The sequence below is a fragment of the Peromyscus eremicus genome, chromosome 9 (genome assembly GCF_949786415.1).
Source record: "Peromyscus eremicus chromosome 9, PerEre_H2_v1, whole genome shotgun sequence".
Lineage (NCBI taxonomy): Eukaryota > Metazoa > Chordata > Mammalia > Rodentia > Cricetidae > Peromyscus > Peromyscus eremicus.
The window spans coordinates 82,844,210-82,867,110 of record NC_081425.1 but is presented as its reverse complement, the minus strand read 5'-3'; the positions used below and the strand labels follow the sequence as shown (position 1 = coordinate 82,867,110).

Here is a 22,901-nt window from a genome sequence, read left to right as displayed (position 1 = left end):
GGCATGCTGGGAACAAACGCCACATCTGTTTGCAAAGCCACGGCCAACTGCCCTTGGCAGTTTCTGTGACCTCTATCTTCACATGATGCCAGCCTCATCTTCCTCATCTGTAAGCATTCCTAGTGTCAGGCAGACAGACCCTGTCCAGCTGTCCTCGGTCTCCAGGACTCCAGCCTGGCCACAGGGTAGGTACCTACATTGACCTGATATTCTGAAGTTAGACGTTCGTAAAGATGTTGCTAACAGCAGTGGGTGTTATCATTCCTGCCTGTCAAGTAAAAGGCTGTTCAGATTTTCTTTGTTCTTCTTTCTCCAGCTAGAAAACTCCTACCCACACCTCAAAGCCTCGTCTGCATCCTCCCTTTCGTCACTTTCTGTCATGAAACCAATAGCATCTCCCTTGGTTCCCTCCTCCCTGCTTCTCGCCTAGAGCCCTTCACACCAGGTCACAACGGACGGTTTGTATGTCTGTGTACCAGCTCTACAAGCATTGGTAGAGGCTTGTGAGATATGAGAAAACGAGCTAGGCCCGTACTGACGGGCTCCTGGCTCTCCCTGTGCAGGTCACACGGGTATCCACGCAAGGCAAGGGGAAGCAAGCCGTGTTCGTTCTTTCCAGAACCCGTGGCAGCCGCTTCGGGAGAAAGTGGCCATTAGAGTATTCTCTTAATTAATTTCCCTGGTATTGGTACCAGCTCTGTGCCAGGCTGTGCTGTCAGCTAGGGGGCTAATGCTCCCGGTCGTTTTAATTTGGGGAGACCATAACAAGTGTCTTCGCCTTCCTGCAGCTCGCTCACTGTGTGAAAGAGGGTGTAAGCATTGCTCAGCAGGGAGCCACTAGGGAACCCTGAGTCTCGCCCTGAGTCAGGGCTGTTAATGACCACTGTGGCTCCTCAGCTTTCTTCTCTCAGTTTTTCTTTATAAAAGAAAGAAAGAAAAAAAGAAAGGAAGAAAGAAAGAAAGGAAAGAAGGAAGAAAGAAAAATTAGCTGGGTGTAGTGGTGCATAGCTTTAACCCCAGTACTCAGAAGGCAGAGGCAGGTAGATTTCTGTAAGTTCAAGGCCAGCCTGGTCTACATTGTGAGTTCTAGGACAGCCAGGGCTACATAGTGAGATCCTATCTCAAAAATTAAAAAAAAAATTATTCTGTGTGTACACATGTATAGGACCATGTGTGCCACAGTACACACGTGGACATCAGAGGACAACTTGTGGGAGTCGGTCTCCCAGGAGATCAGACCCTAGTTGTCAGGCTTGAAGGCAGTCCACAGGGCCTTCTCCACGGCCCGTTTTGTTTTCTTTTTAAAAACAGATTTCTAGGGGCAAGAAGAGCCTACTACCAAGAGGTTGGTACAGACAGGCAAAAAGGAACTATACATAAGAGTTGACTATTTTTTTTTTTTCCTGCTGTTTTGAGACAGGATCTCCCTGTGTAGCCCAGGCTGGCCTTGGATTTGTGTCCCTCCTGTACCGGCCTCCCCTGTGCTGGGATTACTGATGTATGTGCTGCTACCTTTGGTCTGCTTTCTGGAGTGCTGCCAATTGAACCCAAGGCCTCGGGTATGCAAAACAAGCACTCTACCACCGATCCACACCCCTGCTCTAAGGGGCTGTTTTCACTCATCTATTAGCTGGCAACAAAAGAGCCCGTCAAGAGGACACCAGGCTAAGGTTTGGGGGACACCCAAGTCCTGGGGAGCCCCATGGACCATGGTGTTCTTCCTACAGATGAGGAGACTGAGGGTCAGAGAGGCTGAGGAACTGCCCAGACTCACAGCTAGAAGACAGTAGCCTGGCTCCAGGCCATGGCCCTACCCAGCACACCCGGGCCTCTCTTTGGATGTAGCAAATCCCTGCCCCCGGAGGAGGAGCAAGATCGCCCTTGATCTCAGGGGCTCCAGCAGCTTTGATTGTAATCAAATTAATAGATAAACAAGATTTATTAGACTCTTAATTAGCTTGGCAACACCCATTTGCATGAAGACAATGTGCTAATCACAAACGGCTTTTTAAACCACTCATTAAAACCCTGGATGAGGAAGCAGAAGTTGTTGGGATAAAGTCGAGATCACCTCGGGGGTGCCAGAGGTGCCCTTCTGGCCCTGCCATGGCTAGATCTCCAGGTACCTGCCAGCTTCCATCTTGGAATTATCGGGGAAGGCACGTAATATGCTTCTGTGTCTCTTTGCTAAGTGCAAGATGACCTTGGTATGGCCAATGGCGAAGCTAAAACAGGAGCCGAGCACTCTTTACAAGCTACAGTTAGTTCCCATTCTTCACAAGGTCACAGTTGCTCTTACAAAGTGCCTTGGGAGTAGCTGGTCCCTCCCTATATCTCTTGCATGGCGACATGGCAGCACTGTGTCTCTTTGGGACTTCAGGGGTTCACAGAGGTAGAGGGCACAGCCCAAGGGAAGAGAGCTCAGGCCCTAACTTGCGGCCTTACACTGTGGTGCCACCACATCCTCATGGTTTGCAGTGGACAGGACAATGACTTGAGCCACAGAAACACTTCGGTCCTCAGGGGCCCTCCAGACCCCTGGGTGGTGGTTCAGGTAGGGATTCCAGGTCCCTGGTTCCTACCCTCTGCTTGTTTTCGAGCCTCTAGTTAAGGACCCAGAGTTTCTGAACCCCTGGATCTTCTGGGTACCACACCCCAGACTTCCCAGTGTACATACTGTGCTCCACCCTTAACAAGAAGGCCAAAGCCCCTGTGAAGATGTCAGAGTCAGTCAGTGTCTCCACTGCAAAGGCTCTCTCTTCCACTGGGCTTCCACGTTTAGGAATCTACACTCGAAGCTTAACAGCGGCTAGGGCCCTCCAGAGTTCCCCTGGAAATGAGAGATTCCTCCCACAGGGACAGGTTCCAAGGAAGGCCAGTCAGCTTCTGATCACTGGTTACTCAGCATCCTCACCACAGTTCTGGGCTTAAAGAAGAGTCAGGGACTGGCCATTGTTCGACAGCTGCCCCACCATAATGTGGCAGCGTTATGGTGATTACCTAGAGGAAGCCATGCATGAGAGCAGGGCATAGACTGTTCCAGAACCATCAAAACCAGCAAACCCCTCCCCCTTCCTACCCTTGACTACGTTGTTCTGTGTCCTGCTTCACCTCTGTCAGCTGTGTGTTCCTGGGCAACTCACTTTCCCACTCAGCCGGTTTAGCTGCCTTCTAAGCTCTGCAACTTTGCTATGCTCCCAAGAGGAACTTCCATTCAGTTTAACTGATCAGGCTCAAGCCCAATCCATGCCCAGCAGGTCCCCAGCTCCCTAGCCTGTCTTTGAAAGGCCACCAGAGGCCACAGAATACATGCTATCTAGGCCTTTAAGCTCGCACACCACTGGCTTTGCGAAGTCTGTTATCCCATGAGACCTTTAAGGCCCTGAGACCTTTAAGGCTCTGAACCTGTCATGGTGGCAGCGATAGCAGGACCCTGGCCAGCAGCTTCTTACACACAGTACATAGCCAGTTTGAGGTCACAGAATGCAGGTGGCCTTTCCTCAGCCCGGATCCTCCACAGTCAAGATACCTTACCTTCTGGAAGCCTCCAACAGTCAGTCCTGCCTACCCTCCTCCTAGGACCCAGGCTTCCCCCTGTCCTGCCTTTAGCTACCAGCTCCTAATTTTGCCCCATGAACCTTCCTCCTCTGCTGAGGAAAGGGAAGCCTTGCCTTTGGTTAATGACAAGTAATCCATGTGAAGTCAACTTGATGAAGACCTAGCAAAGGACTGGCAGTGGTTGAAACCTGCCACACTCCAGGGCTAGAGAAGCCACAGCCAAGCAGGTTTGGGACAGGACTCTAGCGGGAAGCCACAGCACTTTGGCCCGTCACCATCATCTCCATGAAAATGACGTAGGAAAAGAAAGTTGGGAAAGGCAGGTTAATGGGGTGATGGGAGTCAGGGTGGTTCTGAGGAGCTGAGGGGCTGGGCAGAATTAGCGCGCGCGCGCACACACACACACTACAATCCTAGCAGTAGAAGGGCTGAATCAGGAGGATCAGGAGTTGGGTATCAGCCTCCAAATACCAAATGAAATGGTCAAAGCTAAAATATCATCAGATCAATTGCCAAAGTCCTATTCACTGACAGCTGGACCAGGGATAAAGGGTGGAAGGCCAAAGCTTGGCCTCTCTAGAGTAATAGTTCTCAACTAAGGTGACATCCCCACTCTCCCAAATGTGTTGGGTATTCTTGCGGCTGCAATGCTTGGGGCAGGGGGGCAGTCATCAGAAAAGTAAGGTAGGCAAGGCCCGTGATGCTAAACCCTTTATAAGACCGCCGCCTCATACAGCTCTCCAGGCCAGTTATGAACCCCTTAGGAAACACTGGTACAGGAGGAAGAGGCTGGGCTGTCAGAGCCTGGGCCCAGGGCCTGGTGAGGCAGTGTCCTGGAGGAGAGCAGCTTGCTGTGCTCTGAAATGGCAGGCAAACACACAGCTGGGCCATCCTGGCCAGGCAGGGCACTTCCTTTGATGAGCGTGGAGGTCCTCTCTGGTCCTGACAGTTAATTCAACTGAGAAGACGAAGTTGACCTTGAGTTCTGGCAGTGCCTGGACCATGTAGTCCAGGATTGACTACAGCATGTTCTGGGCCGTGAGTCTCTCAGCCAGGCAGGATAATGAGAGCTGAGCCGACTGCAGAGGCCCCAGTCATTAGCGAGGACCCACAAGGAGGGGGTGCAGACAGCATGACGGGCCCTGTTGTTGCAGGGTCAGCCCACAGAATACTCAGAGCATCAGCTCAGCAAGGCGCCTGCGAGATAATTAACAGGGAATTGCCAGTCTCACCACGTGCTTTTCCGAGGCTGGTGCAGGGCAGCCTGGCCAGTTCCTAGGTGCTTGGCAGCCCCTAGCAAGCCTGTTCCTGCCTAGGATCCCGGGTTCTGGCAGTCCCAGCCCAGTTTCACTTGCTCTGGTATGATGGGTGTGGCCTGGTTCTACCCCACGCTGGGGTGTGACTATCAGCCCTGGGGCATCCTGAGACCCTCTTGCCCCTGGTTTCCCTGAGAGCACCCAAGTGCCTGCTCTGGATAGAGGGAAGGCTCCGAGCTCATGATTCCTAACGTTCTACTAGAAGCCAGACATCTCAAGGACAAAGTGGCGGCGGTGGGTGGGGACAAGCCAGCCCTCCCTCTCTGCCTGATGGGGAAGAAGCCACATCATTTAGGAGGATTTAAAGGCCAAACTGCCTCTCAGAGGCTCCACTCCCAGGGCTTGCATCACAGGAGGTGTCCAAGCAGACCCCAGGCACCCAGAAGACACCGCCCAGGTAGCCCATCCCCGAAGACACCTGCATGCTTGCTCACCTGTGCGACAGAGTGGGTTTCATGGAGCTCATGGAGTTGAGGGGGGGCTGCATGGGGAGTTTCCCAGGAGGGTCGTTCTGGCGGCTCTTCTGATGTCGGAGCAACAGCAGGCGGCCGAGTTCTTCACACCAGGAGGACAGCAGGGCTGCAAGGAAGGACAGATGGTCAGTGGGCACACTCAAGTCCTCAACCGCACCCTTCGCAGACAGGGTGTTTGGGATGTTGGTTTTGCTCTTGGGAGATGGCCTCAGTGTTTTAAGCTATGAAATAGGCTAACGCTCTCGAAGGAGAGATCAGAAGCATCTGTGCCAAGAGTCCACTAGAGGGGCCGCTGGAGGGCCACCAGGTTAGAGGCACCAACCAAGAGTTCAGACAATGGAGAGGAGGGTAGAGTCAGAGCTAAGGGTGAGCTGAGGGAAAGGGCCCAACAAAGGCCTTGGATCAGGGTGTGACCAGACACTGCTACTCCCCACAGACTTTTGGGGACCCCGTTACCCCATATTCTGAACATTTAGTGCTACCTGGCTTCTCACCACGGACATGTTAAAAACCATAAGGCTTTTTTGGAGCTGAGGACCCAGGAGCATTCATTCACTGGCCTCTCTGAAACTCCCAGCCAGAACGTTCCTGTTGAGCTGACACCAGCCTGTCTCCTCTCTCTATCCTGCCTCTCTCTCTCTGCTGGACTCAAATGCTTAGAAGGATGAAAGGTTTCCATAGCAGAGGGTAGCCGTGTGAGTGCGTGCGTGCATGCGTGCGCGCGCGCGTTTGTGTGTTTTTTTGTCTTGTGGCTCAGGCACGCGAAGTCATTCACAGTAATCACTAGTGGTGAGATAGACAATGTCCCTGCTTGGTAAGAAACCCTATAGTGGGCTGAACCCCAGCCGGTCTTCATCTCTTGGCTCCTCCCACTTAAATACGGAACCTGAAGTTGCCCGTTGCCAGCACTGGAGGAATATGCCCACGTGCACAATGACCAGGAGTGCCTGGTACTGCCAACGGTCAGGCCCTGTACAGAGCCTCCCTCAGCCCACAGCTCCGACGGGTCTCACTGAGGCTGCCAGATGCTTTGCTCAGCTTGTCTGGTGGGTAAAAGTGCTTGGCCAAGGAGGGAGGTGGGGCTGTAGGCCCCAAGGGAGCTTCTGTTTCTCCCCTAGAGGCCGTGGACACGCGGATGTACCGTTCTCTGTGGGTGCCCTGCTGTCACTTGCATGAGGAGGAGAGTGACTACAAGGACAGGACCCCAGGCCCAACGTACACCTGCCTCGGAAGCTGATGAGGCTCCTAGTGAGCGCCCAGCACACACTAGACATGGCTAGAGGGAAAGCTGCGTACCCGGCAAGGCTGGGTCAGACACAAGTGTGTTTTCTGATTGCTCCACTCTTTGCCAGGCCCTGGCTATGCTTCTCGCACAGGGGACCAGGCATCTGGAAGCTCATCTGCACGCCACGCACGAGGCCCGAAGGGCTGCAGCTCCAGGAGGCTTGCTGCCAGCACAAAGGACGGATGCAGACCGTGCTGCTGCCTGCAACCTGCCTCACCATCTAAGCCCTGCTCCTCTGAGTGCCAGCCAGGCCACTGCAGGATTCAGGGCTTTCCTTGGTTACCACAGGCTGCCCTACAGGTGAAGGGCGGGCAGCCTTGTCCACCTGTCCCCTGTCCCGAGTGGGGTAGTTTCTGGAAAGATAATGATTGGCCATGAGGACTGGAAGGTAGCTGGCAGGACATGTGTTAGCCACATCGTCACATGCCCGGAAGGCCACAATCCTGTGTCCAAGAGGGAAAGAGAGTTAACATCGAGGACCCCACTCTCCCTGCCTTGGCTGAGAGCCTGGTTGAGCACCGAGGTTGACAGCAGTTCCCTCACAATGCGCAGGGGCAATGCAGATGCTCAGGAGGGTGCAGACCAACAGGAGACCAACACCACATGGAAATCTGCAGCCAAAAGGGGAGTACGTTGAGAGACAGACCAGGCAGAAGCCCATGGGACTGAGGGACTCAGCCAGGTAGGGCTAAGCATACTCTGGGAAGGCCCACCTGCTTCCCTAAGTCTTGTCTCTCCACTGGCTTCAACCTACATACTAGCTGTTGAGGCATACGGTCCCAGGATGGGCATCAGAGACACTTCTGGTCATAACTTGTACCCCTCTCTGTGGCAAGTCCCACTCCCAGGTCACCAAGCCCCCTCCATCCTCAAGCATCAGCCAGGATCCCACATCCATCTTCACCCTTTTACAAGGACAGCTTGCTTGGCCTCATGGCAGCTGTTGGCACATTTGCTTTGCCTGGGCAGCTGGAGGTGCACAGGTCACCTGCAGAGCTGGGTGCAGATGTCACTTAGATCCAAGGCCACCCTCCTAGAGTTGAGCATTTGGGGGGCTGCAGAGGAATGTGGAGAGGTGTTCCAGCACCACTGTACCCTTGCTGGGCTTCTTCACAGTCTGGGATATCCACATGGGGAAAGCCTTCTGCTCACCAGAAACTGAGAACCAGAGGAGCAGATGGAAGCAGAGGCCGACGGCCCCTAGGAGCGGGGTCCACAGAGGCCTGTGATCTAAGACCTGGCACTCAGGAGACATGAGTACAGTGGCAGCCACTGCTTCCCCTGCTCCAGATGGACCCATGGCAGGGGTTGGCCTTACCGAGAGCAGAACAAGCCGCAAACATGTCTCTTGTGTACGGTGCCCAAGGAAAGGTCCCTTCCTCGATGCCCACCTGCGGCAGGCCTTGTACAACGCCCAAGCACCGAGGTGGGTAGCCCCAGGAGTCTGGCCTCTCAGACTGGAGGGAGCCGGTTTCCTCACCAGCTAAACAGAGCACTCCACCAGGTGCCCTTCTAGCTGACCTCACCACGTAGCAGCGGGGACCACTTTGGACCCCCCAGCTGCTTACTTGGGAACTCAACTCAGATTTCAAACTATTTCCAAACTTCTCAGCATAGCGGACAAACACACATAACCCGAACACATCTAAAATGATCACGTGAGGGATGGCAAGATGGCTCAAGGGTTGACAGCTTGAGTTCCATCCCTGAGACCTATATGCTGGAAGGAGAACCAACTCCTGTATGTTGTCTTCTGACCTCCCCATGTGTGCTGTGTGACACACACATGGATACACACATAAATAAATATTAATACATTTTTAAAAAATGATCCATTGGACCTTTTGGGACAAGGTGTCACTGTGTAGCTATGGCTGACCAGTACTCACTACGTAGACCAGGCTGGCCTTGAATTCAAGTTCTGCCTGCCTCTGTCTCCCAAGTACTGGGATTAGAAGTGCCGGCCACAAAATGTGGCTCCCAACAAATACTAACTAGTGCCTGGTCACTCACCTAAATTAATTTGACAAAGAGCCACCAAACCCCTACTGAGTAGGGGGGCTTCCTGTGCTAGAGATGATCCCAGCAAGCTAGGAGGCACCTCTGTGCACATCTGTTCTGGCTAACCCTGACCTTAGGGGTCAGCAGTCCTGCTATGATTCAGGGAAAGGGACATAAACAATCTGGGAGCAAAACAGTTCCCCCGACACATACGTGACCCTGCTCTCTCTAGGCCTTTACTGTCACGGGGTATAACATGAGGTTTCGATGACAGTGACACCGACCGTGTTTCAAACAGTAGCTGCTAGGTAGAGGGGGGTCTGTGTAGCACAGTCAGTGGTTGCTAGAGGGCCCCTGGGACACCTGCAAATGCACCCTGCTCAGTGCAGGCAGGCAGAATGCCTTGGAAATGGGAGACGGCCTCTCATTTCCTCATTCTGGAGCCTGTTTTGCCCGGCAGGTTCCAGGCCCCCCCTCTCCATATGTTAGTCTCCAAGACGCCACGCCATGCCTAGAAAATACTTCCTCTTGTCCTCCCTTGTGGTATTGTGCTTCTGTAATGGTGGCTCCTCTAGGAAGGCCTCTAGTCCCTCCCAAAGGTGCTCATGCCATCCCCAGTGGGCACCGGTGGGGAGCAGTAGCGGGGAACACTGGCCTTCCCAGCTACGGGAGACCACGTGGGCTGTGTGAATCCTCAGCTTAGGGCTAATTTCCAGTCTCTAAAATGGACTGCCTGCTCCGCAGAACAGATGTGGTATACTGTTTCCCCAGGAGAGTGTAAGCAGAAGCCAGAAAGGTGGTGGTGATGGAGATGGCGTTGGAGGACCAAAGATTCCATAATGCACGTCAACTCAAGAGAGGCAGCCCTAGCAACTCAGCACTCACCACGTAGCCAGTGGGAGACACAGGGTGAGGAACCAGACCACCACCGTGTGACATCTGGACAAGGTCACAGGGCAGCTGTGAGGGTGGTCCCCGAGTCACCACTCTGAAGCACCGGGGGACTGCAGGCACATGGTCAGTGATCGTGTGCTCACCCGATGATGATCAGCATCAGCCCCCGTGCTTGAGAGTGACCGGAAGGAAGGCTCTGGGACCTTGGTGTGCCTGTCCACTTCTGATCCCAGGGCAGAGTGCAGAGACAATGTCCTGGGTAGGTATGAACTCCAGACACTCATGGGAGACATGTGTGGGTAGACGTTTCAGGGCAGATGATGAAGCCATCTGCGTGTGCATTCAACACAGGCTCTGCATGTGGACCTGCCCCTTCTTTACTCCCTAAGGGGTAGAGGGAGGACAGCCAGTGTCCTTCTGTGAGACAGGAAGGGAAGGGCAGTGGCAGGTGTGCCTCTTCAGTTCATACAAAGACACCTGTGGCCCCAGAAGAAAGGTATTTCTGCTCCTCTGTGTCCCTGAGGACATAGCTAGGTTCCCCTATGCCAGGGGTTGCGGGGAGTACAGTAAGGTGGCATGCCCACTGCCTAGTGGAATTGAAAGAACACAGGGTATACAGGGGTTGTTAACTGGTTTCCAGGAAGCGGGTCTGAGAGGGTATGGAAGAGCTAGGTTCTCCACTTCTGCCCCTTCAAGACATTTCTTGCAACAATGCTCACAAGCAGGTGCCACCACAATGTCCTTTAGGGCAAAGAAAAGAGAAGCAGCAAGGCTCTAATTTGGGAACTGCCTGGACACCTCTGGTATGGGGTGGCGCTTCAGAGATCAGGCTTTGGGAGCCAATGATGATGGGATCCAGCTGGGGTAGAGGGATCAGAGGCTGGGTTCCAGCATCTAGGAGAGTAGGCGAACAGGGGCACAGGAGAGGCTGTCCCTCACCAGGCTGGGGTTGGGCTTGAGCTTGCAATGGAGCTAGAAACCGGACGTCACAGGGAAACAGGTCCCTGGGCAGCCAGGCAGGGAGGGACGGACACAGGCCTGGGATGTTGCTCAGTGCCTGTAAGATCTAAGAACTGGAAAGGACCAGATGCAGGGAGGAGCTGGGCCTGAGAGGCAGTCTGGAGGTGGTCCGAGACCTGGAGCTCAGAACCAAACAGAACCCTTATCCAACACGCTGCCACCAGGGAATGCAGGGCGAAACAAAGGCATTCTGAGGAGCACAAAGCAGCTCCATGGCTACCAGGCGGCTGGGGAGAGGAGGGTTGTGTATGTGTGTGCGGGGCAGCTGGGAGAGGAGGGGTGGGTTCTGGGACCTGGGGCACCCAGCAAGGACTCTGAAATGGCCAGCAAGAGGCCTGCAAGACACAGGAGACTCCTCTTCCACACATCATACCCTAGGAAGGGTCATTATTCCAATAAATATCTTAGTCATGCATTTGAGGTGCACAGGGGACCATGACACAGCAGCAGGATGAGCTAGGGCACTTCCTGTTGAGTCAGAGGCAGCAGAGCTCCTACCAACATGTCCGCTCCAGTCCCAGGAGGAGAATGTGTCCCATTGCCCTGTGCAATCAAGTGGTCACGATGAGCTGACTGTCTCAGCAGCCTGTTCTTTTTGTACCCTGCCTCCTCCAAGCTCAGGGACGAATTCCAACAGGACTCCCCACCACGTGTCTGTCTCCCAACCTGCCTGTCACCAGCCCACCCTGCTCTGGGTAGTCAGGCTAAGCCCAATGGAAGCAGATGGGACCGTGAGTCGTGATCTCCAGGGGCTAGACACGGGATTAGAGGGGCTCACTTCCACAGTCCCGGTTCTCAGTGTAGCACTGAGTAAGAACTACGCAGCTAACACATGACTAACAGGTTGCGGTGAGTCACAGACAGAAATAGCTCAGGACATGAGAGTATGGGAGATGGTCAGTCATCAAGTACTCCGTCTGAGACCCAGGCTACAGCGCAACTGCAAGGCCCCTGAACGCAACCCAATCTCCACGGCACCGTCAACCACATAAAACCCACTGCAGAGTTCACTGACACATTTCACGATACACACAGCCACAGGGTAATGAGACTACACGTAGGCAGCTTACAGAAACAACAGTGTAGGTGACTTGGGGACAGCTGCCACCTTCATCTGCTCATGAGCTGGTACTAGTGCTCGTGGTGTGTCTGTACATCTCCCATGGGGTAACCACGAGAAGAAAGACAACCTCCTACCCCTCTAGATGGGGCCAGGTCATATTCTCACATTCTCCTCTTCCATCTAACAAGCACAAGGTCCTGGTCCCACGACAGAGGCCTCTGGGAGCCTCCTACTTATGCTGAATACTCTAGAACTCACCAGGGATACACAGTAAGAAGTCCTTTTGTTCAGGGCTAGAGATGGCTCAGAGGCTAAGAGCACTGGCTGCTCTTCTAGAGGACCCGGGTTCAATTTCCAACATTCATATGGCAGCTCACTACTGTCTGAAACTCCAGTTCCAGGGGGTTTGATACCCTCACATAGAAATACATGCAGGCAAAACACCAATGGATGGATGGATGGATGGATGGATGGATAGATAGATAGATAGATAGATAGATAGCCTGGTCTGAGGAGCCCCAAGACAATAGATCGATGTAACTTAGGAAGCTCATATGAGAAGCACTAAGTCCCCTCCCTCCTGAGACGAACATTGAACAAGCTCACAGACAAATGCAGATACCACGCTAGCAGGCAGAGCATCCTGCAGGCTGAATTGTCTGACTGGCGCTCCCTGCCGCCCTCCTCTGCAGGCTTTCCGATGCTGAGACACCTGACAAATGGAGAATGGACCTGGTCCCTTGTGGTCCGTCTTTCCCAAACTCTAGGAGACTCACACAAATGCACATAAATGCTAAAAAATTGCCCACTTGGCACCTTTATGCTTGCTGTTCCCTGGGGTGGGTAGTGCCATCTCCGGCACTCAGCGGTGTCCACATCCAGTGTCTCTCTGCAAGTCCACCCCTCCCCCAACCACCTTAACAATGGTCTACTCCTGCCTCAGCTCCTGTGTCCAAAGCGCCAGGGGCCAGCCTGTCGAGGCCCACCCTCAGCAGCAGCACTGAGAACAGGAGCGCTAGGGCAGACTTCACAGCCACCCTCTCCACACGAACCAGCTTGGGAAGGTCCTCAGATTCACCCAACTGTGCCCTGAAGGAGGTGGGAAGGTGACAGGAGCCAGGGCTTGGCTCTCATGGCTCTGTTTCCAGTCCTGTCAGGCCACTGGACCTGTATCCTGGAGAACAGAAATGTCCACGGAACTGTGGCTCTGCCTACGTGCCATGGGACTGACAGGCCGTTTTCTGCTGGCCTCTGGAATCCTCCTCTGCTGGGTGCCCCAGAAATGGAGAAATGGCCCCATTCCCTGCCCTAGGAGGAACCCACAAAGGAAGCACGTGACCACGAGAGGAGATCCTAGTCTTAGACTGGGCCAGGTTGCTCTGAGTCACTGACACGGTAATGCAGCCTTAGGGTTCGACAGGAGCGTCGGTCTATCGGACGGGTGGCCATTTTGACCTTGCTCACCCTGCTGGGAATGGTGAAGATCTGCCCAGGGACATGATGGCACAGAGTCAGCGCTTCCTCCCGCTTCCCGGCTGTTTGGCACCCTTAGCCTCACATCCCATGCCTCAAGGGCTGCCCAAGACAACGCTGTGCTGGCGGAAGAGAATGGGGGTTGGTGGATTCAAACATGATGACTCCACAGGACAGTGGCTGTCCATTGGTGCACAGGACTTCCCTTTTATGTCCCTGGGCTGTGACATCATATCTGAGAGCTGACCTGTCACCGGGAGACACGGAAGCACTACCATCCCAGTTTCTCATCGGAGCCGAGTTCGAGACCAACTTCCGGTGTGGCCATGAGCAGCTTTTGCCCTTTCTAAGCTCCACCGAAGAGTCTAGGAGGGCATGTGGGTGGGTGGGAAGTACTCTGCAGCGGTGGCAAAGGGTCAGGACTTCTCCACGGTCACAGGGTGCTGGACTTTGGTGGTTCGGACAACAGCCCCTGGTCTTCTGGGGAGGAGGCTCTCCTTAGGCACCGCCATACTGTTGTGTTGCCTTTCCCGGTAGGGTGTTGGCCTAAGCTTCAACAGCTTTTGGTTTTCCCAGATCATTCTCACCCTCTGTTCCCTGCTCTGCCATCACCATCACTGTGTGGTAAGAAGAAGGGCAAAACCAGGGGAGGCTGCCTGTTGGCACACTGGCTGGGAACACTTCCATTGACTACCTCCTTCTTACAGGAGCTTAGGTCCCACAGGCAAGGACTGGCCAGGTCTGGTGTGCAGCCTGCCTGAGATATGCACGTCAGTTTCCTGTCAGCTCCTCAGGCTGGGAAGGTGTGGACTTAATGATCCCGTGGTCTGGCCCAGCCTAGAGTAGCTTCAGGCCACTCCCCCCACCCCCACCCCAGCCTCCAGAATACGCTTGCTCACTCCCACCCCCTCTTCCCAAGGGCTCTATGGTCGGCAGAAGCCGGTGTCTCAAGGCGTGTGAACACACCCTGGGAACTGAACTCTAGGGGACCTTGGAGCCTTCAAGGCTGATTCCCAAACCGGTTTGACTGTTCCTTGCCCTGCAGAGGCTGTCCAGGCTGAGTAAGAGGGGACTCAAGGAGATTGCAGTTGAGTTGGGCCTCAGAAAAAACGCCTAGTCTGAGGAGTGCCCCGCCCACTGCTCTAATGAGCAGTGGGTAACCCAGAGGGCTAGCCGGTCCAATTCAGACTCAGATGCTAAGACACTCCAGTGCCAAGTCAAGAGTGTGTTTTCATCAGGAAGCAAGTGTCCTACCCTTAAGACGGTCCCACCTCTGCAAAGTGTCCTCTCAGAGTGTTGTGGACCCGAGGATGGGCTTGGGCTGGGATGCTGGCCAGCAAGCTGCTGCTTTGGGTTGGGAACTGGCAGGGAGCCACCTCTGGAGACTTCCCCCTTGAAGGACTGGCTCATCAGTCCTCCCACAGCTAGCTCCTCCTGTGGGCGGACAGCTACAGCTCTTATCCAGAAGTCAGGAGCCTGAGTCAGGCCACAGCTTAGTGTGTGGCAGGTTGTGACCTTTGTCATATTAGGCTGTAGGGACGGACATTTGCTGGCTAGGGGCTGCAGACCACTATAGCAGGAAAGAGCATCGAGAGCAATGGCAGACCAGTGAGAAGGCTCAGTGGGTAAGGGGGCTTGGTGCCAAGCCTAGCGACTTGAGTTTGAATCCCAGGACCCACAAGGTGGAAGGAGAGAAATGGCCCCCACAAGCTGTCCTGTGATCTCCACACACACACACACACATAAATGTAAAAAGTAAAACAAGAAAGAGAACAGGCCAGGCCTTTAGTCCTGACACTCAGGAGGCACTGGGAAAGGCAGGCTAATTTCTCTGAGTTCAAGGCCAGCCTGGAGTACCTAGCAGATTCCAGGACAGCCAGGGTTACACAGGGAGACCTTATCTCAAGAACAGAACAATAACAACAACAATGCAATCCTGGGGATAGTATAGTTCAGGGGTGGAACATCTGCCTAACATGCCTGGAGCTAGTACCACAACCAACCAACCAACCAACCAACCAACCATGTGTGCAGCCGAGGGGAGAGAACCCGGACGAGGTCTTTCTTTTAGAACCTTGCGTCTATGGCCGTAGCAGACAGGCCAGGTTACATTATGCCTGCTCTCTACATCCTGGGAGGACATGGGTTCCACCAGGGCAGATCTCCTTGGTGCTCAAGGACACATCAATAGTCCCGAATGGCTACTGAGGTCCCCTCCTGCCCCCTGCGATACCTTCTGGCCCTAAGGAGTGCCTGAACAAGCCAAGGACGGCCCTGGGGCCCTGGGGTAGCAATGAAGGTCGAAAGGGATGAAGTCAGTTGGCTTAGGAGGCCAAGAGACTCTCCTCACACCGGCCTGGGTCTGTAAGGTAAGAAAGGAGCCCCACTTTCTCGGGTCTGGAGCAGTAGGAGCAGTAGGTGGCCTCATTCCAGCAGGTACAGCCTCAAGATCCATTTTCCTTACCGCACGTGCTTTCTCATGCAGGCTAACCAGCACTACCCTCTGCTCGACCTCAGGGAACTGGGGAGGTGGTGGTGGGGGATCCATGAAGGGATCTATTTTCCCCTAATCTCCTCTGAGACATCTCAGTGAGACTCAGGTATAACAGGCTGGATCGAGTCCCAGTCCTTCCTTAGATAGCACAGAACCCCAGTGCTCAGCAGAATCCCAGTGCTCAACACACCAGTAGCTGGATGACAACAGGTCACACATTTGTGTGCTGAGCAGCCTGGCTGGACACTGTGTCAACCCTGGGGAAGCCAGCAGCCAGTGACCACCCTAGGAACCCTCAAATGGCAGAGCTCGTGACGCCAACATGGAGGCCATCTGGGGTGACTCAGCCTTGGGGAAGTGATCACCCCACAGCAAACTTGTTTCTACAAAGGAACAATCCAGGCAGTTCCCCAAACTCAAGGGGCGTGGGGCATGGTGACAGAGGCAGGCGAGAACAAGGTGGTAGTACTTCACAGGGCAACCCACACCCTCCACTACTGGGTTTGGGCTGACTCAGGGAACATCTGACAGCCAGACCCTGCACTACCCTCTGCCTTTAGGCCTCGGACCCTTCCCCTCACCACCCATTCCTTGCTTTCCTAGCTCCCGACTGGTTAAGTTTTAGACTTTTAGGATCCTGGTGAAAAAACATGGAAGGGGCCTCCTTCCTCCAACTCCGGGCTAAGGATTCAGCTCTGGGACAGCACAGACGCTCTTTTTTCTTCTTTAGGAGGCCTTACAGTCCAGGGGCTCTAAACATGGTAAGCAGGGGTGGTTAGAAGCTCCTTCCTGCCCAGTCTTCAAGTGGGTTCTCCGCCCAGAACTACGCGGCGGCTGGGGCTGCCTTCCTACACATCAAACAGGAGCTGGGTCATTTCTACGCCCTCCCTGATTGGCTATTCCACGCCATTTCTGATAAAGTCTGACGTAACTGCTGGGACTGGAGAACAACCTGTGTCTGCCTGTGACAGCCTCCTCTCCAGGTGCCCATCAAGGTTGGCAGGTAGCTAGTCTGCTGCAGGAAAATACCAGATCCAGCTCTTTATGCCACTGGCTCTTCGTTCTAAACCACAGGGGTCCCTTTTGCACCCTAGAGAAACATTCCGGAACATATTCCAGAATGCCAACACTTGTTTAGTCACAGGCACCCTTGGTTTTAGATGGACGCCATCTGAAGCAAACCCAAAAGACACTCTTTGCATGGCATGCTGGAGGGTGGGGCAGGCAAAGAGGTTTTTTGTTCAAACCTGATATAATTCTCTGTGGGCTTCTTTAAATATCCAGACATCTTGCTGCAGTGGAAGTAATTCTATTGATACCCATACTGGCTACTCAGTTGCTCAGTGTGTAACACACCAGTTTGTAACTCTGTCCTGGACAGGGAAGTACCAAAGCAGGACTGGACCTTCTGGATCTCCAGGCCAGACATTCTTCTCGTCTAATCCTTAGAATCATCTGGAAGGTCACAGCACTGGTGACAAGTGCTGGACTCCACTCGCTGTGGGGTCTCTGATTCAGTGGGACAGACCTGAAGAATCTACAGTTCCACCAGGTTATGGTGATGCCAATGTTGTCCGGTCTCACACTGAGAAGCACTGCCCAGCCAAAGGCGTGGCTGAGATCAGAGCCTGGCAGTGTGAAATGTCCCCTCAGATGCTTCAGGAACAGACTCGAGAGGCTCTTTTCTCCCTTTCACTGAAGAATGTTCAGGAGCTCTCAGGGCTAGTGCTGTGAGCTTGGCAATGTTCTCTTGGGTCGCTGTTAACCTCTCCATTCTAGACTGCAGAGGTTTGACCTTGGACTCTCAGAGAAAAAAAATCCTAGGCTACAGACAGGAGTGGGTGGAGCCCTGGCGTTACCACAGAGTTTGGAACAAGGCCCAGGTGGGGTATGCACCTGCCTCACCTGCAAGTGACCTTTCTGTCCACACAGGTGTTCTAGAGGCACGACAGAGCTACAGGAGAAGAATTTGATCCAGGTCAGGTCCTATTCCGGTGACCCTGCCTGAGTGGTCTGATTGAAGCTGCTCTGTCTGGGAACCTTGGGTCTGTCCCCAGCCGCTCTCGGTGCCACAGTCACCAGCTGGTGGACTGGTTGAGTGGCACTGAGTAGTCTGGGCCTTGTGGCTAGTGTCCTAGGGTAGCCGTAAGGGCTGGGTCAGCCGTGGGATCTCAGGAGCAGCCCCAGGTAAGGCAGGACTTGATGGGGGAGGGCAGACCCAAGACAGCCGCCTGGGCCATCTGCTGTGCAGTCCCGGCTCCTGGTTTCTCTTCCAGAGCCTCTGGAGGAGGCAACTGCCATTTGTTTAGACCTCTGCAGTGTTTAATCACCACACAACGCTCCCTCCGCCTCTCCAGCGCCTGCTCTCTCCCTGCAGGAAACAGCTTTTGCCTTCTGCCTCTGATGGAGGCCATGAAAAATTAACAGAGCTTGAGGCGAAAGAGAGACACAAACACTGTGGCAGGAGCGGCTGGGGCTGGTCAGCCAGCTGGCCAAGCTGAGCGGCATCAGCAGGGCACGCTTCAGGCCTGAGGGGCTGGTCTGGCCAGACAACTGGCAACCCGGCAAGGCCACAGGGTCATGGATGGTGGTCAGCAGGCTGGAGCAAGTCCAGCTACTCTTAGGGAGTCAGACTTCACAGTTGGGACTATCCTGGGAACCCGAACCCAGGGAGAATCTGAGGATGAGACTGGTTTCTTTCTCTGACCTTAAAAGAGCCAGGTCATACAGGCACGTGTGTCCTCAGCATATGCTAGACAGAAACCAGCACATCCCTTTTCTCCCTTGTCCTGACAGTCCTGGGAACCAGTGACCACTGTGTCTCTTCTCCTGGCCCCCAGAGACCTTGAGGGACTTGCCGAAGGACAACCAGCAAGAGCAAAGGACAGGGGAATCTATCCTCTTGGAAGGAGAAAAACGGCATTGCATTTACAATGTCATAAAAACATGCTCCTTAGAGAAGAGATACGCACAGAGGCAGCAAGAGGGAGCAGACTCGAGACGCCACAGTTCTCCCAATACCGGATCCACCTCCCTGTTCTCTTTCTGAAGAGGCTACACATGCATACAGTGAGAGTAGTGGAAACAGTTGTCATTTGGCATCCCCCCCCCCCCCGCCCCATTTCCTCTCATCCGGGGACCACTGCTGCTGGAGCCTTTAGTTTTTCTTGCAGGGTTTTTCTATCGTGGACTCACAGCAAAACTTTTCAGCCTCATTCAGACATTCATCTTGGGGTGCTCCTTCACCACTGGCACCTCCTGAGCCAGGGCTTCCCCCCCAGCCGCTGGGCTCACTGCCTGCCAACCTTGTTTCATTGCTCTGCTGAGCTCTGGTTACCTGCTACTTAAAAAAAAAAATCTTCTTAGCCGACTCTCCAGTCCCCACCTGGACTGTGGCTTCCACCACCACCCCGGTAGTGACTGGGTGACCAACACTGCCGCTGGCAGCCAAGTGTGCGTCAAGGGAGGAAGGAGATCTTTCTGCCATCTGGAGGAATCCCTTTCAAGAATGGGGACTTCAGACCAAATACATTGTCAATTCCCAGAGGGTCTTCTATGCCCTATACCTTGTCTCTTTCAAGGACCCAGCCTTAGGACTCCACTGTAATTCCTACCTCACACCACAGACCACAGAGTGTATGTATGGTGTGTGTGTGTGTGTGTGTGTGTGTGTGTGTGTGTGTGTACACAATACACTGTCTAGATGTTGAAAGAGGAAGACTCTCAGGAAAGGTTCCTTGCACTAATGGAAAACTGAGCAATTGTCATCCAGGATGGAGAAAAACCATCACTGAAATACCCCATTAAGAAAGTGAAAAGAGCTGGGTGGTGGTGGCGCATGCCTTTAATCCCAGCGTTCGGGAGGCAGAGGCAGGCGGATCTCAGTGAGTTCGAGGCCAACCTGGTCTACAGAGTGAGTCCCAGGACAGCCAGAGCTGTTGCACAGAGAAACCTTGTCTCGAAAAACAAAAAAAAGAAAGTGAAAAGGAACCTGAGTGTGGTGGTGTACACTTTTATTACAGCACTCAGGAGGGAGAGGCAGGTGGTCTTCATGACTTCTAAGACAGCCTGGTCTATATGGTGAGTTCCAAGACAGCTAGCTAAAGAAGGAAGGAAGGAAGGAAGGAAGGAAGGAAGGAAGGAAGGAAGGAAGGAAGGAAGGAAGGAAGGGGCTGGAGAGATGGCTCAGCAGTTAAGAGCACTGGCTGTTCTTGCAGAGGACCTGAGTTCAATTCCCAGCACCCACATGGTGGCTCCCAACCATCTGTAACGAGATCTGGTGCCCTCTTCTGACATGCAGGCAGAACACTGTATACATAATAATAAATAAATCTTGGGCTGAAGAGATGGCTCAGAGGTTAAGAGCACCAACTGCTCTTCCAGAGGTCCTGAGTTCAATTCCCAGCACCCACATGGTGGCTCACAACCATCTGTAACGAGATCTGGTGCCCTCTTCTGTGTATATAATAAATAAATAAGTCTTTAAAAACAAAGAAAGAAAGACAGAAAGAAAGACAGGCAGACAGACAGAAAGAATGAAAGAAGGGAGGGAGAGAGGGAGGGAGGAGAGGAAGGCAGGAAGGAAGGGGAAAGGCCAGTTGGCTGAAGTAAAAGGGGAGAGTCTTGAGACAGAAGATTGGAGCCCAGGTTGAAGGGCATGGTTCCCCAAGACTGTACAATGACTCAGGAAGGCTTCTGAGAAAAGGTGGAAGTGGACTCCATGTCAGCTACTTCTAAGCCTCCATTTCAGCCTCTATGAAAATCCATGACTTGAAGACAGACAGAGCCCAGGTCCCACTTCCCTGCTCCATGCAGAGATAACCAAGCAAGAAGAAACAAATTAGAGCTCAGGAGCCTGGTGGGGCTTTGGGGAGTCTGGCTCGACAGGGCAACAGCATTTAACAAAGCTCACACCATCCATCACTTGGGCCCAGCCATTTAGATACCGGGCATTTGATTAAACTAATATGGGTGGCTGGGGCGAGGCATGGCTGGGCGCTTCCTACCCTCGCCTACAAATTAGACCGTCACACACAATCCGATTACCTTGACTGCCACATTTATCTTGAGAAAGGGGCCATCCATCACTCCTCAGCGGCTGGCTCTACCCGCCCCACGTTAATTCCGTCAGGAGGGGAGTCAAGTTTATCCCAAACTTGCATCCGGGTGATGTTTACTCATTCATTCATTCGACAGTGGTTCAAAACCTACTTGCTTCAAGTTCCCCAGGAAGGAAATGCAGGCTTTGCCTTCAGGGAGCCCACTGCCGCTTCATGGCAGGGGAAGAGTCTATGCTGATCAAAAGGCAGGGTGCAGCCAGCAGACCTGCCTGTGTCCCAGCCTGGCTCTAGCTGAGACTGCCTATGGCATGCCACCACCTTGTCCTCCTCAGTGTCATACTTGGGCAACGGTTCAATAACATAGCACAGCCCTGCCATGGGATTTTCCCGAAGGTAGGGATGTTCTAGATCTTTCTGTGCTGCCTACAACCAAATAGAGGTAGAGCTGAGCTTAAGTCTCATTTAAGTTTAATTCACTGAATTCAAGTGTCAATGGCCACCTGGGGTCCCTGTCTTCGGTTGCTTAGCGTAGACCCAGCAGCTACTGTGAAGAACAAACCCAATCCTGAGCATGCCCAGTGCAGAACGTGTCCCAGGACAAATGCTCACAAAGCCTGGATCCCTCCCTTCGGGATGGGACCTCAGGCCAAAGATGACCATTCATTATCCTAAGAGCCTAGACCAGGCACACTCACTCCTGGGTCATATAAGCCAGCACAGTGGGAGGCTTCCCTACTTAAAGAACAGAAAGCTGGGGTTTAGAGGTAAAGACGGCACAAATCTAACCATGTGGGGGTGGCACCTCAGTCCAAGTGCAGGTCTCTGTGGCTTTGAGCCCCATCTTCCCACTGACTGGACACCTGGCCTTCCAGGAGACAGTCAGCAGGACTAGAGGCCACACAGTCGGCCTTTTGATGCCACAGCAAAGCAGGTGGCGACTGCCCCTCTCCACCCCCAGGATGCTCTAGCCCCGCAGGCCAAGTCCTTGGAGTTCAGGATAGAGATGGAGAAGCTACCACCATATTTAGTTGTACAAAGTCCAGAAGGGACACCATCCTGAGGCTCTGCAAGAACTCATGGAGAACATGTTGCCTCTGGCTTCTCAGGTACCAGTGAGCCCAGCTCTGATGTCCGGCAGTGGGGCTCAAAGCAGCTTTGGTCAACAAGGACCCGCGGGCTGCTAGGAAGTGTGGGCAAGACTCTGACCCTCAGGCTGCACCTGGAGAAGGCCACTATTCTTTCATAAAACTGGGGATGGCAGACTGATATGAAAGAGCAAGTGTATATTCACTACTGAGAACTGTCTGAGGTCATGGGCAGGTCAGGCACCACTGCCTGCCCCCAGCAGGTCTGAAGGGATGACAACTAGCTATATAGAATGTCAGTCTGACGACCCCACTCCTCACTCAGGTGGACCGTATGGCCTGGATCAACCCACCTCATCTGACAGCTTTGAGAATCCTACACCAGGGCACAGTCCCAAGTACGCTTGACCCTTCCTGTGAAGATTAGACAAGATGTACCAAGCGGACATTACCAGGGTGGACTTGGCTGCACCTGGCACAACCTGGGTCTACCAATCACAGGCAGGCTGCTCTTGGTTCCTGGGAGCTTCAATGCAGTCTGATATCCTAGAGAGAGTGTGTGCGTGCACACACACACCCAGATATACACACACAATTGGAGATTAACAACACATACACACACAGCTGAAGATTAACAGTACGGACACAGAGACAGACACACATAGCTGGAGATTAACAATACAAACATAATACACACAGTCGGATATTAACAGTACACATACAGACACACACAGAGACACATACACAGCTGGAGATTAGCGGTACACACACACACACACACCACACACACACACACACACACAGAGCTGAAGATTAACAGTCCAGATTTAGACACAGACACACACAGTGGAGATTAAAAGTATACACACACACACACACACACACACACACACACAGCTAAGATTAATAACAGTCCATACTTAGACCTAAAGGCATCTCACAGTCAGAGACTTCTCACAAAGCACTGACAGGAGGAACAGGCTTTAACTACTGAGGCGGCCTGCAAACCACACCTCAGGATGGCTGCCCTAGATGGGATGTGGGAAAGGCCTGGACAGAGTCCACCACTGGGCGAGGAGATAGGGAGGGAAGGATATAGAAAGGGCAGGTCAGAAGAGAGAGGAGCTGAGCTGGACAAGCCACAGGGGAGAAGGGTGCCTGCCGTGAGAAAGGGCTACA

General features: G+C 53.4%; 1 protein-coding gene across 6 annotated transcripts in view; it reads right to left on the bottom strand.

Moving 5' to 3' along the window:
* The window catches only part of Zmiz1 (zinc finger MIZ-type containing 1), a 158,611-nt gene that overhangs the window by 26,771 nt on the left and 108,939 nt on the right, over positions 1-22,901 (bottom strand). For 5 of the 6 annotated variants that reach the window (XM_059273879.1, XM_059273881.1, XM_059273882.1 and 2 more), the window contains one exon: positions 5,309-5,453. In XM_059273879.1, the coding sequence (XP_059129862.1) occupies positions 5,309-5,453 (145 nt within the window). Of the gene's footprint in view, positions 1-5,308; positions 5,454-16,529; positions 16,653-22,901 lie in introns of those variants that run through there. The other variant, XM_059273883.1, reaches the window with a different exon arrangement.